This window comes from Actinia tenebrosa, unplaced genomic scaffold (assembly GCF_029948245.1).
Source record: "Actinia tenebrosa isolate PJP-AT-01 unplaced genomic scaffold, QUT_ActTen_1.0 PGA_scaffold6__47_contigs__length_16458017, whole genome shotgun sequence".
Taxonomy (NCBI): domain Eukaryota; kingdom Metazoa; phylum Cnidaria; class Anthozoa; order Actiniaria; family Actiniidae; genus Actinia; species Actinia tenebrosa.
Window position 1 is genome coordinate 4222977 of NW_028292583.1, and position 23592 is coordinate 4246568.

Sequence of the window (23592 nt, forward strand, 5' to 3'; positions counted from 1 at the left end):
TCTCTGCGTCTACTCTTGAGTATAGACGCAGAAACACATAATCGAAATTTTAACTTGATCTTCAGATTTAACGGTGATTGATACTTTCAATCGCCAATGAACGAACAAGAAGTGGGCCATGAACTGATGCCTCTTGTATCGGAGTTCTGTATATGCAGGGCTGATGATAAGTTATCCTGCATTTCGCGTACAATAGACTGTAAACAGTACATTATGTCAAAGCTTTGAATGCCCAAACACGTGTGTATCATTAATGGGAAAGGACAGCACTTGTATTTATTCAAAACAGCTCTTTTCAAAGATTGCATTTCTAGATAGTGAAATTTTAATACCTGTTCAATACGTTTATTTGCCGAAATCCTTTACAAGATACTGCATGACTGAATGAACAATAAGCCCGACGTCGATACTCGGTCGGTTTTCACTGATAACAGTTAAACTTCAAAAAACTATCAACGTTAGATATAGTTCCTTGTTGTATAATTTGGAAGAGAACTATTGCCTCATCATTCTATATCATGGCGGTTGTTTAAGGAGTGCAATCAATTGAAGAGTGAAGGAGAACTTACTATAAACTGATCTACGTGACTGTCAGTTTACTTATTCAAGGACTTTGACTACTTGGCTCCTCGAGATACCTTATCCACTTCAAGACCTTCAAGAAGGAAGAGCTAGGTTATCTATATACGAGGCTTCAAGGTTTTTTATTTCCCAGATAGCATTTTATAACAACATATTTACAATTTTTTGTCTATTTACTTGAGAGGTGCAAAAAATATTATAAGGGTTAAGAAGATTATTCTTCACCTTAAAATAATGTATTTACAAGAAAAAAATTAGCCCCTATTCCGAGATTCAAGGATTATTCTTCACCTCAAAATAATGTATTTGTATAGGAAATCGCACGATTTCGAGTAAATTTTGGAAATTAATATACACGAGAAATGTTTTTAAAGTTCTTGTAATTGCACGAGCCTTTAGGCGAGTGCAATTAAAGAACTTTCAAAACATTACGAGTGTCTATTAATTCCAAATTGTACGAGAAGATCGTGCTATTTTTTGTTTATAGTTCACCATCAAAATTTCAGTAAAAAATGCGAAGCGACGCCGTTAATTTTTGTCTATTTGGCGGCCGATTTTCAGTCCATCGCGTAACTGAAATGCATAAAAAAGATTAGTTCTTACGCCTTTAAAATTTTATCTATATGTTTTTAAGTACAAAATGATAGAAAATAATTGTTTTGACATTGTTTTGGCCGTGTTGCCATAGCGACTTAATTCGGTACTCCTACGGAGTACAATTAACGCTATAATTGTACTCCTCTCGACCAATCAGAGTCGAGTAATTTTGTTGAGTGTACTATAAACAAGAAAAAAAAATTAGCCGGAATTCCGAGATTCACGGACCGGAAGCTAAGTCAAGTCGGTTTACAGCCAGAGCCTCTCTTTTTCCGGTGCTGAGGAAGAATAACGTGGGCTCTTGGTAAGAGGAACGACCAAAATATATAGTATATATCAATAGCTTGGGCTACCTGTGGTCGAACCATAAGGAACGCGGGCGCGCGGCGGGCTCAGACTTAAATTCAAAGTTGACCAAATTATTCATGCAGTCAGCTGTAAAAAAAACTTCAATTTGAAAAGAATTATTTACCAACTTCGCCTTATTCTGGATCAGGAAAAGTGAACTAAGAAGTGAAGAAGGGATTTAAACGCAACACAGGTTTGTAAAGCCTAAAATTTTAAAAATATTTGCTAAGTTTGCTCGTTGTGTACTGATTTTTGACGCGACTTGCCGTAGTGGGAATGAAAATATTTAAAAACAGAACTTCCTGGTAAGTAATCGGCCTAAATATGAATAATTATAGTACTTGTAACTATATTATTATGTTTATTTAGCTTTAGAACTCAAATAGTCGAAAGAAGCTAGAAAAAAGCTAGAGTGCAATTCATATCTCTAAATCTGTTTTTACTTTTTACTTTTTAAATCTCCAAATTTTTGCCATTACTATTTAGTAATTTCTTTGTAGTAAGGCTGGCTCTTAATTTCATAATTCATTATATTCATTTTGAAGAATTTTATCTCATAAACTAGTAATGTAGGGACTAATGTAGGGACTAATGTAGGCCCTTGAAATGCAACCACAGGAAGCCCAATTTAGATAAAAGTGAAAGGCGAAAATAAAATCGGGGGAAATTAAAATCAACTTCAATCATAATTTTTTATTCGCGTGCACCTTTGTTCCCCTATATAATTTCTAATGTCGTTATTTGAATAAATACAAATAAATTTTATTAGGTGACATAAAATACTTTTCAATATATTTAAATTTTCTTTTTCTTTTCCTTACTAAAGTACCAAATGTTACAAGCTTACAAATACCAAATCTACAAACAAGAATACACATTTTTTGCTATATTATAAACTACAAAAATAAGGCAATGGCTCTCAACACTACACAGAGACTTACTTTATCTCTTCATGTCTAGGATTTGTTCAGAACTATATATGCTCTAGTTATTATATTTGAATGTCTCCTGCAGAAGTTACTACTGTGACCTTTATATCATCATAATCCCTTAGTAAGCATCTATAATTTATGAGTGGAGGTAGTATAAGTTTTGAAAGGATGCCATTTTAGTAGACCCCCCTTGAAATCTATTATATTTTTGATGCGAGAACTCAAACTAACCTACCAACCTAAGTGTTTCTTGCTAAAAATTGCTGGTCCATCAGAAACTATTTATCCTACCCTACTTCCTATTACCTAAATCATAACCGCTTCCTCATAGTACAAATTCCTGAAATCATCCATAATTTGGAAACCTTAGTATAATTATCTTATGCCAAGAACAACTTATACTCAAGAATCACTCAATCTTTGCATTGTAAACTACCTTTTCCCTAAAAGCATTCATATTATTAGTCTCTCCGAGTTTGAGTAAAAGACTGGGTCGAGTTGGATTTGCAGTGCATTGTGGGACTGTTTTAGGGGACGAAATAGATGCCATCTTGTAAAAACAGCCCTACAATAGACCAAATTCAAAACTCGCACCGATGTGAGGTTTAAGTTGTGAACAAAGGAATCTGGCGTGATTCGTGACTTTTGAATCACCCCAAATTACTTTGAGTCACGCCAGATTCCTTTGTTCACAACTTAAGCCTCACATCGGTGCGAGTTTTGAATTTGGTCTATGCACTTTAATGCCAACTCGACCCAGTCTTTTTCTCAACTTTGGAATGGCTAATCAGTTTTCATCTATTAAAACATACAGGAATAAACAAGGCTAAATGAAAACACCTACATATTCCTGATCAAATCAGTGCAATACCGCAATAGACCATTTCGGGTACCCTATATCAGGTTTAAAAAACCTCAGAACATTTGGAAGTATGGAAGAATGAAAGTTCTTTACGAAGCGCGACGAAAGTGCATTTTCAGTAAGACGATGTCTGTTGGTGATACGCTAGGATTCTATTGCCATGATAAGGCCAGTCCATCGAGAACCCCCAGGGATCCATGGTCGTGTATGGGTACCCATATATCGGTGCACTCGTATGAATGGGCGTGGGACGTATTGGCTGGTCATGAGCAGCTAGTAGGAAATCCTTGGTTTTATCCAGGAAAATATACTCTGTCTCCTTAGGTGGAGGCTGGGATGATACTGTGCTGTCTGGAAGTGGTGTTTGTATGGTCTTGTCAATCGCGTTTTCGTCCTCGTTGTTTTTGTCTCCGATCGATGAGTGACTAAGTGCTTCTTTAGCTTTGCGATATTTCGCTCTTCGATTTTTGAACCAAACCTGCACGAAAAGATACACGTAGCTTTACGAATTCTCTCATTTATTTCATTATTTTATAATTTTCTCTCCCAGAAAATTTTCATTTTTTTCTTTCATGCACCTTCTCTTCCTTTCTTTTCCTCTTCTCTTTGCAATCCGTCAAAACTTCTAAAACCTATGTTAGCACTATAGCATGGTTTTCCCAGCATTTTGAAACAATGGGAATCCTCCCACAACAATTCAAAGGATATACATTATTCGTAAAACTTTAAAGTATTTAAGGTAGCTCCATATAGTTAATTTTTACCGCGAGGGAAATGGGAACGAGTTTTATGATGGCGCGAGCTTTTAAAGCCACGAAAAACAAAATAAAGATGGCGGTGCGCCAAGCAGTTTCAAAAAATGTCGTAAAATTACTTTTCAAAACATGCTGGAATAAAAGAACACTGCAAATAATCCAAAAAAATGTCCAAACAATTACATCAGTGCCTTTTAACGACTCAAGTGAAGCTCAAAACAAGTTCAATTTTAATATTTCGTGCATTATCGATGAGCCTGCGAGTGGTAATTCCGCGAGAAATTCAGCAATATCATGGATGGTCGGTGGGTTTGTATTGGCTGGCACAAATGTTTACCTCGCTCGCTCAGTTTCGCACATGCGCAAATACGGATCTTGTAGAAATTTTATTTTGATGACGTAATTGACTAATTTTTGTGCGCGATTTTTGAAATTAAAAATATCGGAAATTTGGCGGTAAAATGTCTTCAAATTTTTACAGTGTTTTTTCGATATCAAAAGCAATTAGCTTGCAAAATATTTAGCGAGTTCTAACGACAGAATGTTTTTAATTGTGAAAAGACAGAAATTGCGTTAAATCTAAGGTTCTGTCGTTGGGATACATAAGTCGCGGTGTCAAATGATGAAATAAGTAGTATGATTTCACTTAACAAATTTAGAAAAAAATTCACCGCGAAAAACTCGAGCTTTAATTTTTTTTATTACAAAAAAGCCTCAATTAAGACTAACGTTACGTTGCTATGGCGACCCGTCATGTGATATTTTTTTGTAAAAACTGAAACCTTGATTTACTAATATTAGTACAATGCGCAAAAAAGGGTCAAAACATACTTTGTTTTATTTTTAATACAGCAATATGTAACATGTACCTCAAAAGCCTTTTAACTATATGGAGCTACCTTAAGAAAGTGATGCTGTCGTGTACCTGTATTCTTGATTCTGGCAGGTTCGTATAAAGTGCCAACTGTTCTCGTAGTAGTACATCCGGGTAGTGTGTACGACAGAACGCACGTTCAAGTGTTTCTAGTTGAAACTGGTTGAACGTCGTACGCGTGCGTCGAATCTTGCGACCATCTGCTACCTTCAGTATGATGTCTGAAAAGAAATGTGTAAAGCAAATCACACCTTAGTACAGTAGATAAAGTTCCTTTTTTTCCCTTGCTTTTCTTTTCTTTCTTCTACTTTCCTTTGCTCTTCTTTCCTTTCCTTTCCTTTCCTTTTCTTTCCTTTCCTGTTTGTCCTTTCCTTTCCTTCCCTCCCTTTCCCTTCCATTTTCATTTCTTTGCTCTCTTTTCCTTTCTCTTCTTGCTTTTTTTCTTTTCTTTCCAAATTACTACGACTACTTCCCAAAAATGTTTATCTAAATATAGGGCTTTTTTCGTCAATTTATGGAGTTCACGTTTCTACGTGGCTCAATTTGTTTTCGAACGTCAAACACGTAGTAATTACACGAACATTAATTGATAAGTAGCAGGTGACAAAAGGTATTATAAAGCATGAACCCGCTTTACCAATATATTAAAAAAACGAGATGTCGAACAAAAACTGTTACGGTACTGCGCATTAGCAGGATATAAACTGCTAGTCCAATCGAGTCTGTGTTTACTCGGCGTAGGCGTGCGATAATCCTGTCTTACATGTGTCTTATGGTGTACGGAGGCAAAATTGGTCATTCTCTTTACACAAACCGATAACAAAGCACTTAACCATGTCTCCATCAGAAATTGACGATCTGTCAAGAGTAGCGATTCATTAAGATGTTTTAAACTGCTTCTATATCCTACACTAGTTAGGTACTGCATCGTTTTTTCGCTAATTTTACTTTGTTCTCGTTATGGTGTACTCACAGTAGAGTTCGTGCATCTCAGGTGTTAAATGATACATCATGACGTCATTGAGCTATTGATTCTAGTCATAAAAGCTGCTTATGTACTGAGATCCAATTAGGGTTGAACAAGGAAGATAATAAAAGAGTCACTTGTGACATCATAGAGATACTTCTTGGAGAGGGAAAAAAACCAGAGAAACTGGACAAAATAAGCTTATATCATGTTACTTTGTCAGTTGTTGAGTGCTAAAAAAGATGTGGAAAACGACAGTTTTTTTAATAATGGCTCAGGGCGTGGTCGGGGATCGGATCCAGACAGTACTCGCCATGCCGTCTTCTTCTGTGTGATACTTATGAATAAATCAGTATCTAATGCTTTTTTATCTTTTCTTGAAAGCAATCTTATATGAAAACCAAACATCTAGGCTATCTATAGAACATTAGTTCTTTAACTCTACCTTATTGAATGACCCACAGCTCAAATAGTTGTACCATTTGTACATGTTCCTCAATATTATTTCCATTTGCATTCCTTAAATTAATGTACGATAATACAGAGATATAAAATCCTTTTTCGCGACATTCTGGTGACGACTATCCACGTTATTCTAAAGAATGTATTAATTTTTTGCTATTATTTTATTTGCTTTCTTGTAGTGCAACACTTCCCTCTTTATACCTCTCTATTCGATCCGAAATCAAATCTTTGATTAGATCTTTTACTAAGTCATTAGTATGTTGACTACACCTGTCCTATAGCTACCTCGCAGCTATTGACGTTGGGTCATAGATGGTGTGTGCACAGGCGAAGGGGACCCACTTGACATACAGCCCTAGCAAAAGAACTTATTTGGAATAGACAAAACAGCGGCTTGAAACTGAGAGCGAGTTGCCAAGATAAAACAAAGTCTTGTTCTGAGGTTGTACAGTTTAACTTTTAACTGACCTTTTTTATATGCCAAGTGCTGTTAAAGATGCTCAGAATTCGAAACTTGAAATTCATTTTAAGTTTAACTTTAAGTTAACATTAACTTAACATTTGTAACTCAATGCATTACTTTTGCTATGAAACGTTTTTTAATGTTAACTATGAAAAGAATTATAAAAGGTGAATTGCTATTTGCGTATAACATGTTCTAGGAGATGAGACAATTTATTTACAAGTAAGATATTAAATTATAAGTTTTGCTTGCGAAAGAATAAAAACTTAGTTTAGTGAATGGCAGTCCTTTTCTAGGGAGCTAAAGAACTTCATAAAAGTGTCTTTGACTAGTCGGTTGATTCAAGGTGACACGGTGATTTAGATTTCAATAGATCTCTAAGCCTCTCATACAAGCCTTTATAAAGAGTTAATCAGAACTATCCAAACAAGAGGTACGATTTAATTAGCTCTTGCCAAAGTGCTGGTGGCGATCAAATCTACTAGGCACACATTTGAACCACACAAACTCTTTCATTGATGGTCCATCAAGATATATTCTTTCCTTCTTGCACTGTAAAGAAATCTAAGTAATCGAAAACTGACAATTAAATTAGCCATTCCCTTGATTCTTAGCTAGATTCCAAAAGAAATTAATGAGGTACTTTTTCATAAGATTGAGGTACAAGATTCGTACAAAACTGTTCCACTCAAAACACTCGAGATTTTTGAGGTGGGTGCAGTTTATCTAGGGATTATTTTTGTCAGAAGAGTAACTTTTATTTTCCTAGTTTCAAATACTCTAGACCTCAGCGTGGGGTACGTGGACTGACAGTTAATCAAAATCAATTTCCATAAAAGTAAACCGACTTGTAGCGTTGTAAAGAATTAGAGAAGTTACATAAAACCTTCAGCCTAACGTTACCTAATGCTGAATCTACTTTTTCGAATTATCGTCCTTTTTTTTTTATCCGGAGGAACTTGAATATCGGATGGTGATTAGCAGCAAAGTCTCCTTTTTAACCAAAAAAGAAAAGAAAAAAGAAACAATTTTCCATATCTTATCTTTAGAAATACATTGATCCTCTTCTTTAAACTTGCTCGACCGAAGGGTAAAAGTCAACGTCTTCTGATTCCACCAAAATGCAAGTAGTACATTAATGTCTTACCCAGTAATAGCGTCCAAATTACCGGCTCCAAACAATACAGCGGTATACTCGAGTCTAATGAAAAATTATGAGTATAATCAAATAGTATTGTTTACACCAACGTGTGCTATTGTAACCCAGAGGGAGAAAAATTTGCTTAGCTGGCCTAAAGCTGTCCAGAAAAAAAAAAGGATGAGGTTAAGCCGATGATTTTCTTATGCGAACTAATTGAAGGGCCCTTGAGTGCAATTAATACGGTGTTTTGGGCCAACCTTTGTTCCATAACTTGGGTCTGGCACAGGTGATTTGGACATTGATATGGGTTGTCACTCACTCTGAGTTTTTAGTGAATTTGACAGATCGTTTGATTTACATGAAAGAGGACACTACAGAAACGTGTTAAGAAAGGAGCCAAAAAGGGGGTCCCATAGAATGGGCACGTGTCGGTTGGCGAGAGTGTCTCAAATTAGATGAGTTCTGAATAGGATTCTTTAGCAAGATTTGGTTTGGTGGTGAAAGATCATTATCTGGTACTCGCAATGTAGGTATCTTCATGGCGCTAATTGAGTTAATTGAGAGGTCTTGTAGCCGTGTAATCATAGCTGAAAAGTTTGCTCAGACTCCTGTGATAGCTTAATTAATTCACAGAGTCACTCGAACCAATTGTCTATTGATCTCTCCTCTCTTTCATCGAATGAAACCAGAACGATCTCGCTAGCGTTACTGGCCTATTTCCTATTTTCAACACAAATAAGTGAGATATCGATTGGAGGGCACCTGACAATTCATCCAGCGTATCGGTGCACTCGCCATAAGGACATCAATCTGCGAGACAACAAGTCGCACTCCAGTCATGTATCTGATTGTTAGGGCATATTCACTTTGAAATCTAGATCATCTGAACAAGCAAACCTGATTCAGCCTTACTGATGTGATCACTATCTATTTGTTCATTTGTTTTTCTTTTCTTCTTTTACTTCTTTTTCTTTATTGGGGTCATAAGAGCAGAAACGCGATATCTCACTACCCCTCCACACGAAACACAAACTTAATAAAGAATTATCACCCATCAAATCTTTCTCTATTGATCGTTCATAGACATGTGGTTTACCATTTTAAACGCAAGAAAACCATATCAACTTAATTAGATTTTAAACCATTCTTAATATAGTAGTCTTAAGAGTACATTTTGCAGTTAAGAAACTCTCCTTAATCCCATCTGGAAGATTTGAGATTTTGTCCTTCAGTTTTCAAAACTTGTTAGCTTTGTTATCATAAAATCAATACAAATTATTTGTTTTTCACTTGTAGGCACTTCTGTGGATGTTATCTCGAAATACATCCGATTATCGATCAATTTTGAAGCAAGTAAATGCACAAAACAGTAGGTTTAAAAACTTAAAAACCCCTTTGAACCAAATTTAGTAAATTCGCAACCAACCTGCCATTTTCTCAGCCAACATCAGTGCTTCATGAGAAGACGGTAGTCTCTCGCTTTTTGTTCCCTTTAAGATGCTGTCTATTGAGAACTCAGAATTTGAAGGTGTCTTTGCCATAACCTCGGCTTTCAAGACCTGTGGATTTAAATATAGATAAGCAACAATCAGTCTACAACTGAGTGACATACGTGGGACTGAAATATATAAGCCTATTGTAAACTGGCCAAAGCTACGTGTATGTGTGTTGAGCGAACACTTTGATGGTTGTAGCTATATTGTAAAATATATACCAGTCCTATACTGTAATGAAACAAAAAAACGAAAAAAGAACTTTAGTAGCATTACACTAAGAAATATTGTAAGACTGTCTTTAGCAATCGTTATTCCGATAAATATGTCCCCATGTCATTCATTTTGAGCATCGTTTACCTATTTCTACTGAAGGTAGTTTTAAGTAACTAGTCTTGTCTTATTCTCTATAGATGTACTTTGAGTGACTGAAAGTCGATTGTCCCATGCCTCTTAACAGCACCATTGAACTTAAAATGTAAATGTTAAATCTAAAGACTTTATTCTCACTGAATACTATACGTTCTTGACTTATGAGATCATCTTTCCTAAGATTGGAAACATTTTAGACTTGATTTTATTCCGTGGAATCAGTAGAATCTGACATTTTGTTGAAATCAACGTGGCAAATGATCATGTCTTTAAAGGACAAGGCGTTGAGATTGACTATCAAACCCCGCTATCACATATATGGTTAAATATAGCGGCCTAGATACACGGGCAAGAATGTAAAGTGCATAAAAAATACAGAGAGAAACTGAGGATTGATGGTGTAGTAGCTTGACGTACACAAAGACAAAATCATAGGGCCATTCTCTTATTTCTGAGTTACGACTCACTAGAAGTAAATATGAAGCGACTATAACTAAATTATGTTAACTAGGTAATTTAATTCAGCTTACTTGGGCAGCTTGGAGTTCAAGAGTGTTCACTTTGTGAGTTCTACTCGTGGTTCTTAAGAAAGAAAGGTTTAAAGTGAGTCGTGCAGGATCATCAATAGATATTTGAGTACCTCAGGAACCCCGTTAGTTTCTTTTATACCTAACAAGCGGGGAGTGGCTATTTATAACGTAATCACATTTGACAGGAAATGTCGCGAAATCAAAGAGTAGGGAAAAAATCTGTCACACTGTAGTCATTGGTTGACACGAGACTTTGGGCTTCCTGTGATTACAGCTTGGGCATTCTGCGTTAAATTCTTGCTTCCTGCGTTATCTTTCATCAAAAAACGCCGTGACCAGCCATCGTTTACTTCAAGTGAAGGTTTGTGTACTTTGAATGGAATTCCAACACGGGTTTTAATTGAAGGAAAATTTCTGACCCCTGAGCGAAGATTTTAAACTAATCTTAGTTCAATAAATGTTGCATGAGATTGACGCCTCTACTGCTTTCATTCCAATCTCTTTAAATACCTTCATCAAATATGGTAGAAGTACACCATCACGCTGTGAACGGACTATTCCATTACCTTGCCAAAGCTCTTTAATCGTGTTAAACTGAGGTTTTGACCGAAGAAAGAGCTTCCTTCCAGAGAGTAAGTCGCTTAGTTGTCGTAAGATCCTGGTTCTAAAGCGACTCGGTCGATAAATAGGTCTTTAAAGCCACATCCTGTGAAAGTCAATAAGAAGTTATTGCCTATTATAAGAAAAGCCTGAATCCTTCAACACACGTTTATCCTAATCCTGTAATTAACTCTAGGTCACGGACTAGCATGATGTCACTAGCGATTAAACTACTCTTTGTACAAACAAGAGGATGCTATTTGACTAATTAACTGCCTTTAGTCCTTCATTAGGACAATTCCACCATCTTAGTGACAACTATTACGGATTCTTAACAAATGGTAAATGACAATTATAGGGTCTTCTTTGCGAGAAGTTCAGGGATTAACTCAGTGCCTTTCGAAGATACAATAAAGGGTTCATCAAACTTAACGATTCGACGATTCAACGAACAAAGGGAATCGGAAACTCCTAATTCAGCCATTGAGGTCACCCCCCACTTGGCAAAAATCCTTACTAACATAAACCCCGCTCACGTATAGCTTGTGGTTGTAACGTTTCATTGAATCGCCATAATCCTTCCTTCATTCTGTGGCGTAGAAAAGTTTACTGGACGCGAGGAAATGTTAATAAATATCGACAATGTTAAGCATTGAGTGCAATCCGTGTGGGATGATTTGAACCTCTTATTTGTTATTGTAGACCATGTTGTTTGTGTCGTTGTAGGAAATCAGTGCAAGACTTCTAGATCTTATCATGACTGACCACTTATGGGAGATCGTGTCAGTATGCATGCTCTCTAGCTTTAGTAACTAAGGACACTGTCACGTAAATGTTTGACTTTATCTTTTCTTTCTTTCTTTCTTTCTTTCTTTCTCTCTCTCTCTTTCTTTCTTTCTTTTTCCCTGTTACTTAGCAGTCTTATAGCAGTTGTCTAAAATTAAACTTCGTGCCGTCTCTGAAAGCACTGCTAGCTAGTTATTGCAATGCATATAGGACATTCGTCATAGTCTTATATCTATTACTGAAAACTGCTTTTTATTTGTACCACGTTCATAGAATTCATCCGGTGTGCGATTACTTGGAAGGTTGGTCATTCGGTCAGATCAGTCACTCGCATTTTATATCTTAGACGTTATATCTTGATGTAATCATCAATATAACTAGGTTGGGATAAAAGAATATTGAAAGAATTATCTATAGAACTTGTTTATCGACAAATTAGGCAAAGTATCACTGGACCAAACATATGATTATTAACTTTAAACAAGTATGCAACATGTTCGGCTGGGCAAAGCGACATATATATCAAGACTCCGAGAAATAAAAATTGCAGAATTTTCACTTTCGTAGTCATGTCCATGGATGATACTAAGCTGTCTTGCTGCTTATCCCATCTGCACCAGTCATCATCTAATCCTAATATATTGATTGATGCTCTTTAAAATATTAAAATACCTCCTCATTGAGTAATCATTCTTGGGAAGCCGCTTTCTGGTAATCTCATAACCACCGACATGGTTTCCAGACTTAACAATTAGTTCACACAGGCTTGACGAGGATACCTCCGTAAAAACATCCTTTAGTTATGGCACCCTTAATTGAAATCCTATCAAAGTTCTTTAATGTGGATTTGGCTGAGTTTTAGAAATGACTCTTCAGGTCTTAGTGTAGGATTCAAGTTGGAAACCCTATAAAGTATTAGTCAAACGGTTGATGAACTTCATGCTAGAAATTTTATTAGAAACTGGTCATAGATGACGATCTGATTGATCTTCAATAGACTAATCGTCCTTCCGTTGGCTAAGCCGATTATCTGCTGGCGGTGAGACTTTCAAGTGGAGTCAATGTCAACCAAAGCCATCTTAAGCAATCAAGCTGACAGGATGATTCAACAGTGTTTGTGTAGGTTCTTGATTGATGTTCTGATTAACCAAACGATCTTGTAGTACTTTTTAAAGTTCATTATAAATGATTATTGTGACACAAGGGGTTACTATTGTCGATGATAAAACGTGTCTTCAAGCATGTAGGCCGGTGACAATTCAACGAGGTTTGCCATGGTCTGAATCTTCGCAGTAGAACTGATCAAATTTGGCTGATCATACTAGAACTCCCATTTCATATATATACGTGTATCTTGTCCTTTTTTATATGTTATATATACTTAGTACAATATATTTCTACTATTTCATCTTTATTGCACCTTTGGAAGTACATGTCTTAGAAAATGATTCCGAAGTAGCTTGCACTTTGTTCATGACTGAGTTGATTCGCCTAAATGACTGAATTACCGAAGTGACCAATCAAAACTCTCAATTTTCAAGACGGTTTATTTTCACTTTCACAGTGGTTTTAGACCCCATATCATCACTTCTTGTGACAATTTCCAGCTAACAATGAACTAGTCAACTCACTGTCCCTCGAAGGAAATGAGTTTAATACCGGCGACCACGGGTATCTGATACGCATGCGTGTGACGTCAAGAGGGGACTGGTCGAACAATGACTCAGATAAGGACCGGCGGAAGAGTATAAATAACATTGTGAAAACGTGCTTCCAAGATCTTGTTTTCCGTTTTGCCAGGAAGTGTTTAACTAAAGACATGTGTATAGAGTGACATGTTTGAGGTTATCCATGGCATAACGATGCACTCAGTTGTGTGATGTTATAACTGTATGACCCAATCCAACTCTTTCAAAAAAAAAACCTGTAAATCTTAAGTCACGGTTATCAACATATCGAATTGGAATTTAGCTTGTTGGGATTTTTGGAGCCAGGGAGGAGAACCCCCGCGAAAAAAAACTTCCAATCAAGATTCTGTTCACATTTGATGTGGAGTCCAGGATCGAACCCGCGACTTCAGAGGTAAAAGGCGAGTATACTACCGCCACTCCGTCCTTGATTTCCTACTCTCTAGCCTGCTTGGTTCTGAACGTCCCCCTCCACGAATAAAATAAAAACAGCCATGAACCCCTCTGCAATGTTTTAGACAAGCGTGTATACGTTGTTTACAAAATAGAACTAATACCCTTCACTGGTCGCTCTTGATTTAAAAGCATTTCTAACAGTTGATTTTATTTCCACAGGCACAGATCGAGTTTAACGGTCTCCTCGAACTCACCAACAGCAGATAACAATGAAAGAACTACGAGATCAACGCTTCTTGTAGAGCACCCAACACTTCACACAACCAATTCGCGGTGAACACCATTGGTATGATGATAGGTTAGGAGGATGTCGAAGATCGGGCTCCCTGTTTAGGTGACTAGAGGCGAAGGCCTGGAGAGAATTCCTTTTTTACACAGGAATACCAGTTCTGGGAAAACCACTGATTGAACAAGTAAATAAGTAATTTAGCATTCAATGCTAATTAAGTTAAAACTGCAGAAATGTTATGAATCGATTTTGAGGGGGGGGAAAGTATGGTTGATTCCTTAGAGCATTAAAGCATCATCAATTACATCAAGATTCAACAACTTTGACAATAGTGTTTTCAGTCAACTTATTTTCAACTGCACATAAGTGTATTAATTTGTATTTGGTGTTAATATTTTGGTTAAGGCTCTTTCATTTTGTTGTTGTTGTTGCTGTTGTTGTTGTTGTTGGTTTTGTTGTTGGTTTTGTTATTGTTGTTGGTGGTAGTGATTTTGTTGTGAGCTATTTTTTGTTATCGTTATTGATTATTATTCTTGTTGTTGGCTTTCATTGTTGTTGGTGGTGGTGATGGTTTTTCTGTTGTTGTTGTTGGTGGTGGTAGTGATTGTTTCGTCGACGTTGGTGGACGTGGCGATTTTTTATTTTTTTAAATGTTATTGCTGTTGGTTTTTTGGATTTTGTTGGCTTTATTGTTAGTAGTCTAATGGAGATTTTGTTGTCATTGCTGTTAGTCATTGTTGATGTTGGTTATTTCTTTGTTGGTTATATTTTTGTTGGTTATATTGTTGTTGGTTTTAGTGTTGTTGGATATATTGTTGTTGGTGATCAGTGTTGATAGTGGTATAGTGATGTTTTTTTTGTTGGTTATGTCGTTATTGTTGTTAGTTGTCTTGTTAATTTTGTTGGTTTCCATTGCTGTTGTTGGTGGCGATGGTGGTTTAGTTGTTGTTGTTTTTGATGAAGATTTTATTGTTATTGTTGTTTCAGTGCTTTTACTGATTGAGTTTCAATAATTTTTACTCTATCTATATTTTCAGGTTCTGAAATGACATGAGCAAGTAGACACAAAGGAAAAACAAGAGGAATGGCCTACACAAGGTAGGGGGATATTTTTATTCAAATATTTTTGTAAGGTATACCGTATATATTCTTTTGCTTTGACTAAATCTTCTAGATAATATATATATTTTTTTATGCAAAGCCAAAATTTTCAAAGTGATTATTAGAATCATCACGTATCTTAACGTTATTCAAATTTGAGTACATCACAAGGTGTAGATTTCATCACTCGTGTTATTGTCAATTATTATTGAATTATTCCCATAACTTCTTACCAACCAAAACAACTTTTTTGAATTCTATCGAATAGAACAAATATCCCAAAACATTGCTCAAATACTTTCGAACATCGAAGTATTTATTTAACCTAATTTTATGTCGAAATCTAAGTCTCGAACAATAGAGGGCAAGTTTTCCATCATTGAATTGTCTGTAGCAATACAGTGCCTCCTATGTTGATTTAGACCTTGTTGGTGACCATATTTATTGCTTGTTTGGGGATTCGCTAATACTATAACTATGTGCTCTGCAATCTGAGAAATTTATGATAAGATAAGTTGGAATGCTTCCATTTTGGCAAGTCTCTTCGCGCATCCATAATAGGATTTACATTCAAAGCATCCAAAAGAAAAAGTGAAGTTCGGAGTTGGGCCAGCCAATTTGACTAGCTAGTTGCATAAGTTGGTGAACAGTTTGTGACCTGCAGACTGAGACTCTCTTTAAGACAGTGCAAATTTGAAAGCTTGAATGACAAGTTTGTCATAGTTGAACTCTTGTCCCGCATATTTCATCTCCCTGCACGGGTCAATACTTGTCTGCAGCTCATAGAGCTGTCCTTCTCTTACGTTTACCTTTCTTTATAACACCCTCTTTAGTAAATTTATATATGAGTTTTCAACCGCGTGTCAACCTTCTAGACACAGCATAAAATATTGTTATTAAGCAAGACCTCATTTTTGTGTTGTATTATTCTTGGCATCAGGGCTTTCATCAATATATACCCAAGTTCATTACTGTTTTATTTTCTGCTGAGATACGCTTTTTGCTTTTTTCGGTTTCCAAGTGAATGACTGCTGACTATAAACACGGAAAAATTCATTATTATCAGTTATTTTGTGCTTCGCTTTTCGGTTGAAAACACGATGACATCGTGGTTCCAAATATCATTTGAAACTCGGATTCTTTTTGAGCTTCTCCTTGAAACTCTTCTCCTTATTTCATTTCATCATTTGTATGTCTATTTTCACACTTGTCTCACGATGGCATTAATTTTTAATGAAAGTTAAACCTCTCTCTCACTGCTGAAAATATTTTTCCACGAAAATACTGAATTCACAGGTCGTGCGAGAGCGTTCTAGACAAAGTGGACCACAAATTGGTAATCAGTTTTTCCACTTGTGGCATATTTCAGGCTTTTGCTAAGAGTATAATAAATTGGAATGCAACCGTATCGTTAAATGATGATGAAGCCTGAATAGCAGACATAGTCTCCAGTAACTATAGCGATAACTATGAATACTTGACAGTAAACTATCTGAGACAATTCCTATTTACTGCCAGTAATGAAGAATGGCATCTTTTTAATTTCCTATCCTCGATCGTTTATTAAAAGTCGCGAGGTTTTCGTTTTAAAATTGATATATGTCAAAATGTTATTGTCTGACTGCATTTCCATGGCTTTTAGAACCAGTCTGCTTGCATTCTTGTTAAACAATTTTGAGTTCTAAGATTTTTTGTTTATTAAAGATTGTAGTGTGATGCGGTAAATTGTATCGTTAGCAAATGCAAAGAATTCTCATCCCAAAGCCGGTTGTTTTATTTCTTCATTCAGGCAACTATAATCCATACATTTTTTTTTTTGTCTCTTTATTATCTTGTCCTTGCATGAGCTTTCTTGAAAAAATAAGTCAGGCAAAATATTTACTTAGCTATGCCTTGCAGTTTGAATTAATTTTTACACAGACCAAAGCTGTCACGTATCCTGCACGATATTTCCCTCTTGAAGTAACCTGTCTGCAAAATTTATAAACATTTGTTGATGTTTGAAGACCTTATGGTCGAAAAATAAAGCTGGTTTTAAGATTTCAAGTCAAAAAGAACAGAAACAGCTTGGGCATGTGTTGATCATGTGTACGACATAACGTGAAATTAATTGCTTCAGGGAGGGGTTGTGTTTATTAGTTCAGGGGGGCATCGTTTTACTTGCAGTGATATACACATTTGGCTCACTACTTTTACGTCTCCTTTATAATAGTTCGATAATCATTGTGAAACCAAAATACATAAGTGAAACTCGCTCCAGTAATGAAAAAGTTCTTTCTGACCGACTTTATTTTTCCTCTTGATGCAAAACAACTGCCAGAATCAAGCCAACGAAAAATTCAATAATGGCTACCTAATTTTCATCAAGGGAACGGGAGCTCCCACAGGGAGTAGTATTGACGTCACTACGACGTCATCTTTCACTTGATCAAAGCGCACCGACATCTTCCCGTTCAGAAGACAAAAGGGAAGTCTTTTATGTTGCTTGAAAATCTTAGGCAAATGTGTCATGGTGTTTTAATAGTGTTTGGGATAACAAGTAAACAATCTTTGCTTTTTCTAGTACGCTATATTTATTACTGTTTATAAGGGCTGCTCTTTAGATCTGGTAATTTGTACTCCAGAACAACTAAGGACAATACTGAAAATAGCTAAAAATACGTAAATAACCCTTTCGAATGCTTCTTTCGCCCTTGGTTTTCAAGGGTTTTATTTCGTTGGGTGACGGGTGTGTGGTTTTGTTTTAGGCACTGTTTGCTTTGAACATTTTAACCGGATGATATGAGCAGTACTCTGACTAGCTGTTTCCGCTTTCAGATAAGTAACAATGTAGACCAGGGATGGCTTTAGTCATGTCCGTATTTCGACTCAGTCACGCGCTAAGCATACGTTGAAGAATCGATCGCCGGGTAACTAAACGATTCCAATTTAGGGCTCTAACTCAAGCCATACATTCGTAAGCAAAGGAAGCCTTTAAGCCTTGAAGCATGTGTTTTGAACTCAAACCCCTTGGCCACGTGGTGAGCATGTTGGTTGAGTTCTGTCAACTCAAAGGTGACCCACTTTTGACGTAATCAAAGCTCATTTGTTTAGCTTTATTTTAAGCTACCAGTTCAACGATGAGAAGTGGAAGGCTGCGTGCGTCTTAGTTGTTTGCATAGTGCTGCCTGTATTCCTGCCTGCATATCACAAGGCTGAAATAAAGATGTACAACTTCGTTAAAAAGTGTCACTTTTGTTGGCGGTGGTGAATAACAATAGTTAGACGGCCAGCGTGACCACTTATACAAAAACTGCCACAACACACGAGTTCCCTTTTTACCTCCTTTAAAAACGTCTACTATAACCAGTTCAAATTTTTCAAGAGACTCCTAAATCATCATAGTCTTAGCGCACTTTCAGATTTACTCAGGTCACAGACGAACTGGTCGGTCCCGGCATAGTTTTGAACGTCGGGTTTTGAACGCAGCGATAGGGTCCTTAAAACTATGGCCTAAATTCTTGACAAAGTCTTCCCGACAATCTAATGTAAAGATCGTAAGATAGAATGCTAAATGCCCTTAAGTGTTGAAAGCTTGATTGCAATAATTAAAGAAAGCGCACGCGACTTATTCTAGTGCTATCTTGTTATCCATCTATCAAACTTACGGAAGTAAAAAATGTTTTCCTAAAGTTGTTATTATAGTTTAAGTGCAGAGAGGCTGAAAGCAGGGCTTAAAAATGAATTGCTTTCGATCCAGGTAGGGAAGTGTTTACATAAAATAAGAGACTCGCGATTAAACTAAAAGATCGCTGACTCAGGTGCAACGAGAGATATGTTTGTGGACTTTGTGCTTTGACTTAATCTTTGTAAACTAGTCGTGAAAACAGAGTATGCTTTTACAGCACCCTTCACTGTAAGGTCACGAGAAGGCAGCTTTGTTGTCACGACCGTAATCTCGATAATCCGACATTTGGATGATGGAGAAATTGGAGAAGGCTGGACGAGAAGGAAGCAAAATTATTTCAATTGCGGGAGATGATTTATAGAAAGAAATAAAGATTCCTGTGAGAGCCTGCTCTCATAATGTCCAAATAAAGAATTGTGTTTTCATCCATGGTGCTCAAGTTGTTTGTCCTACTCGAGTGTTGCAAGCCCCTCGGGGATTTAGTTTAGAACCACGGCCCTTTTACGCAACTCTAGCTTGTGGGAAACAAGTGGAAATCTTCCAGGGGCCCACCAATGTCGTGATGGATTGTCAAGAGCTGGTTTAACTGTGGTTTAAGGGCCTTAAAGGTGGGATTCTCAGAAGTGTTTGAAAGGATAAACCAATTAAAATCATTTGATGTGCTCCACTCTAACATAAACACCTTAATTCTCGTTCGTTTTCACAAGGATTTATTCCCCGGAAAAACTTGAAAATGAACTAGCCGAGCTGAGGGTCATGTGCAGACTACGGGCGCTGATTCAAAATATGTTTGTGTGAGTGCACATACACGACGCAGCATTTTCGGTTTTCCATTAGAATCAATCCCGCCAGTTACAAACGCTAGAGATAGTTGTCTTGCCCTGAGCAAACAGAACGCTGTAGTAACATAATTGAAATGAATAATATATGCAGAAAACAATAGGCAAAGTCAAAAACCAACAAGTCCATGTAAATGTCTGGTTTTTAGAACGATCATTTATCAGCATTTCATATGCTATCAAACTAACCATCATTGTCGGCATATCTTCTCATTTTCACTCCAAATTTGAAGAGATTCGTTTATTGTTTGAACAATAGCAGTGTTGACTTTTCCGGTAATCTTTTAAAAAGAACTAATAACTTTTTAATTTCAGATCACTGTCCCTTTGTTAATCAAATGTGACGTGCCACTCGCCTTGTCAGTCTTTCGGAAGAGCACGCTAACTTGGAAGACTCCTGCAGGGCTCATCATTACATTCCTTCTATACTGAACACTCGCACTCACCCTCAATGACATAGCATTATTAAACCATAAGAAAAACGATTTAACTACATTTCTAGCCTGACGAGATGTTTTAATATGGAGAGGAAAAAAGTCATTTTCTTAAACAAAAAATATTTGCAGAGGAAGAGGCTTATTTTCAATACTGGATCACGAAAACTCTTACCATACTGTACAATTTAAAAACATTAGTCTAAAAAACCTACAAGAAAAATACAATGAAAAAGTTGAAAAGTACTTAAAAAGTGATTTTTTTTATAAGGAGAAGTTGTAAATTCAAAAATAAAGAAAATCATCACGAAACGTGTTACATATTTGAATCGTCGCGTTTACTTTGACGTCCGTTTCACGTTTATTTGAAATTTTTTTAATCAAACCGCTAAGATCTTCGTTACTTTTGATACCAGTCGCTTAAAATTGGTTATTTTGTACTTTTCATCTCTTTTTCAGACACCGACGACAAGTTCTTCCATAAGGTTTCCAAGCAAATCCTTTTAACAGTTGATAGATAATTAAATGGTACAAGTACTCCGTTAATTAAAGCTAAGTCAAGATGAATCACGTCAAAACGAAGTAAACTTGCCTTGTACTTCAAATATAATAATCAAATCTGTAACTCAAAACTCTCAGTTTAAAGAGATGTTAGCTGGCCTCTAACATTTGATTTACAATCTTTTTATCTGCGATATTTATAATAACCAAAATAGAAAATAGGACAATAATGGCGGCGATTTCAAAGCCATGAGACCGCCATGCCGAAGTGAGATAGTGAACGAATAAGAACTGCTAACATTCTGTTATACAAGACATGAAACAGTAAATACATTGATCCAGTTATCAGCTACATTAGATTTTTTTGTAATGGCGGTAAATGGAGTTGATAGATGTAAGCTGCGCATTAATATCATGAAGTGATTCTTTTGGAAGCACCGACCGTGCTGATGAAAATGAAACACAAACGAGTCAAACTTTGGTTATAAATTTGCAATAAAGCAATCAGTCTGAGGTATACCTCAGTGTATAAAAGATACATATTGGCAACAAAAGAGCGGACGGGTTGAAAGAAACGACTAAACGAAATAAAAGTACTTTACTTAAGATTAAATAGCACTCTTGCGCGCGACGCGTGACAATAGCGCCCGTCTCTTGCCAAGAAATCCTATCTTTGCAAGTAAAAGCTTTGGTAAAAGTTTTTACCTTTCTTTGTTCTAATATATCTACAGACATTTCCTCTTCTAATTGATACGACCAATTTAGGTATCAACAACTCGTTGTTCTCAACACAATTGGATTCGTAAAGATTTCCACTTAAATCCTCGATATTGTTAAATTTATTAAATCAAAAAATACAGTTTCCGCGATTGAATTCGAAGACAATTTACCATTTCAAGCGACCGTTTTAATTTTAGATTTGTAGCTTTATTGAAAACGTTCTTTTCTTTATTTCTGAATTTAAAAAAACGATGGCCTTTTTTCTCAAATTTTGGTTCAAAAAAAAGAGCGTTTGTTCATCCATACCAGGAAGATGTTGTATACATATATATATATATATATATATCCTTCAATGTTGACCGTTGGTAAACCACAAAGAAACTGATGCCTACTAATGAATCCGTGAATCGGACATTTTATTCAAACACTATTTCTTTTCTTTTATCTTGTAGATTCAAAAGCCAAAAGAATGTTTAAACTGACTGAGGAAAGTAAAGGTTTTTCTTTTTCAAAATATCTAAAATTCTTGAGTTAGAATGCAACAGACACAACACAAGCAACACTAATTTTGCGCTACCTTACGACAATCGTCTAGTAAGTTTTCAACTGATATTGTTTAACTTTCCTGCTTAAAAAAACGAGATACGATGAAAAACCTCCCCCAAAACCAGGAATACCTTACCTTACCTTTGTTCAACCATTCTAATTTCATTTTGCTACTGTGAATTTTTTCCGACGACTGAATCAGTGTCTTAGTTGATCATAACAAATTTCCTTTCTTGTCCAATTTGAGCGAGAATTCCCCAAGAATGATTCATTTACAAACGACAGAGCGAAGAAATGGTCTTATATACATGCCCTGAAGCCCAGTTTTGTTTTTGCAAAAGGTAAAAGCTGGTTGTTTACCATATATAGGCCATACATCGGAAATCTAGGTTTAGGAATTGTCTCTTTTAAGCCTTAGTTTGGACGAGATCTTACTGCCAATCCTCTGAACACTGGAAATGATTACAATTTAATTCAGGTCGTGAATCTTCCTTGAGCCCTAAGTAACTCTTTGCTTTGCTTCACCCACTAACCAAACTCTGAATATCCAGATTATCTTAACAGGATTACATACACTTTGAAGTGCAAAACTGTTATGAAGTTTATTAGTTTTTGATTTTGAACTAGCCACACGAAAGTTTTTAACGTCTTTAGAAGAAACATTATTGATTGGGAACTATTGACTGATTTGAAATCTTGAGGTGAGAAATATCAGTTTTAACTCTCAACTGACGCTAATGCTAATTTTCAAGACTTCCAATACAACGAAGCAACCATTTTTTTTACGAATACAGCTATCTCATACTCTACTGGAAACACCTATAAACTTCTTTTTTATAACAAACCCAAAGAGTTGAAAAGGAATATGGTATCTGAAATATTATCTCAAAAATTGGTTGGGAAAAAAGGTTGGGAGAAACGAAATGGTTATACTTGAGGTGTTGGAAGGCCGTTGAATTTTTTTTGGAGTTGTAACTGAGCACAATTTTCGGTTATTTCACTGGATTTATAAAAGGGAGTGTCGTCAGACAAACATGGCATACATATATTTAGTTCAGTTGTAAATTTAAGAATCAAGATGTAGTTGGGATTGAAAGTGTACAAAGTTGGACCAAATATTCATGCTAGAAATTCCGGGAAAGACTCGAATGAATCATTTTGACGATACATCAAACTCTAATTTTGCTTCCCTTTGGTTTTGCGAAGAAATCGTTTCAAACTTAAGATAACGGTCCTTAAATGATTAATGAATTTGGGAAGCCCATGTTAATTGCATTCCAAACTATGTGGTGGGCAAATCTTGGTAAAATCTTTACTAAAAACCACGAGGAACTGCGATAAACATCGACCTAGCCATCCATGATGGTGGATGCCGCACCTGCTTTACTTCGCAGGTTCTCTTACACGTACTTTACACGTCGAGATATAAACATCACGTACGATAAATAAATCAGAAAAATAGCCAAAACTAATGTGTTGTTACTTTTGAAATCATATCAATGAATATTGATCAATTGAATCATTATAATCTTTTAGAAGTTTACACACCTAGGCGTACTCTAAGATCAGCATCAGATAAGAAATTAGTAGTTCCAATTTATAACTTAGAATCGTATGGCAAACGCTCATTTTCTATCTCTGCGC

The 23592-nt window shown here is 36.2% G+C and overlaps 1 protein-coding gene and 1 long non-coding RNA gene across 7 annotated transcripts; one reads left to right on the top strand and one right to left on the bottom strand.

The window, feature by feature from the left end:
- The first annotated feature begins 1186 nt into the window (after positions 1 to 1186).
- LOC116290625 (uncharacterized) lies at positions 1187 to 20768 on the top strand. Its single transcript, XR_004196483.2, has 4 exons — positions 1187 to 1720; positions 14071 to 14324; positions 15178 to 15238; positions 20641 to 20768. It is a non-coding gene; the product is annotated as an uncharacterized LOC116290625 (long non-coding RNA).
- LOC116290623 (diencephalon/mesencephalon homeobox protein 1) lies at positions 2280 to 22376 on the bottom strand. 6 transcript variants are annotated; one of them, XM_031697700.2, is made up of 6 exons: positions 12440 to 12759; positions 10948 to 11087; positions 10382 to 10433; positions 9413 to 9545; positions 5002 to 5171; positions 2280 to 3799 (listed from the first exon to the last, which is right to left on the bottom strand). In XM_031697700.2, the coding sequence occupies exons 4-6, from the start codon at positions 9525 to 9527 to the stop codon at positions 3437 to 3439; spliced, it is 648 nt and encodes a 215-aa protein (XP_031553560.2). In that variant the 5' UTR covers positions 9528 to 9545; positions 10382 to 10433; positions 10948 to 11087; positions 12440 to 12759; the 3' UTR covers positions 2280 to 3436. The 6 variants fall into 6 exon arrangements, with proteins under 6 accessions (XP_031553560.2, XP_031553559.2, XP_031553556.2 ...); XM_031697699.2 differs by having other exon boundaries at positions 10892 to 11087; positions 12440 to 12757; XM_031697696.2 differs by lacking the exon at positions 10382 to 10433 and having other exon boundaries at positions 10892 to 11087; positions 12440 to 13135.
- Positions 22377 to 23592: the final 1216 nt, after the last annotated feature.

What these genes read in the sequence shown, in the direction of transcription:
- LOC116290623 (XM_031697696.2), bottom strand. An exon ending in GTTGGCTGAGAAAATGGCAG is followed by an intron (nt 5,172 to 9,412) that starts GTTGGTTGCGAA and finishes ATTTCTTTTCAG; the next exon opens with ACATCATACTGAAGGTAGCA. An exon ending in TGCCAGAATCAAGAATACAG is followed by an intron (nt 3,800 to 5,001) that starts GTACACGACAGC and finishes CTTTTCGTGCAG; the next exon opens with GTTTGGTTCAAAAATCGAAG.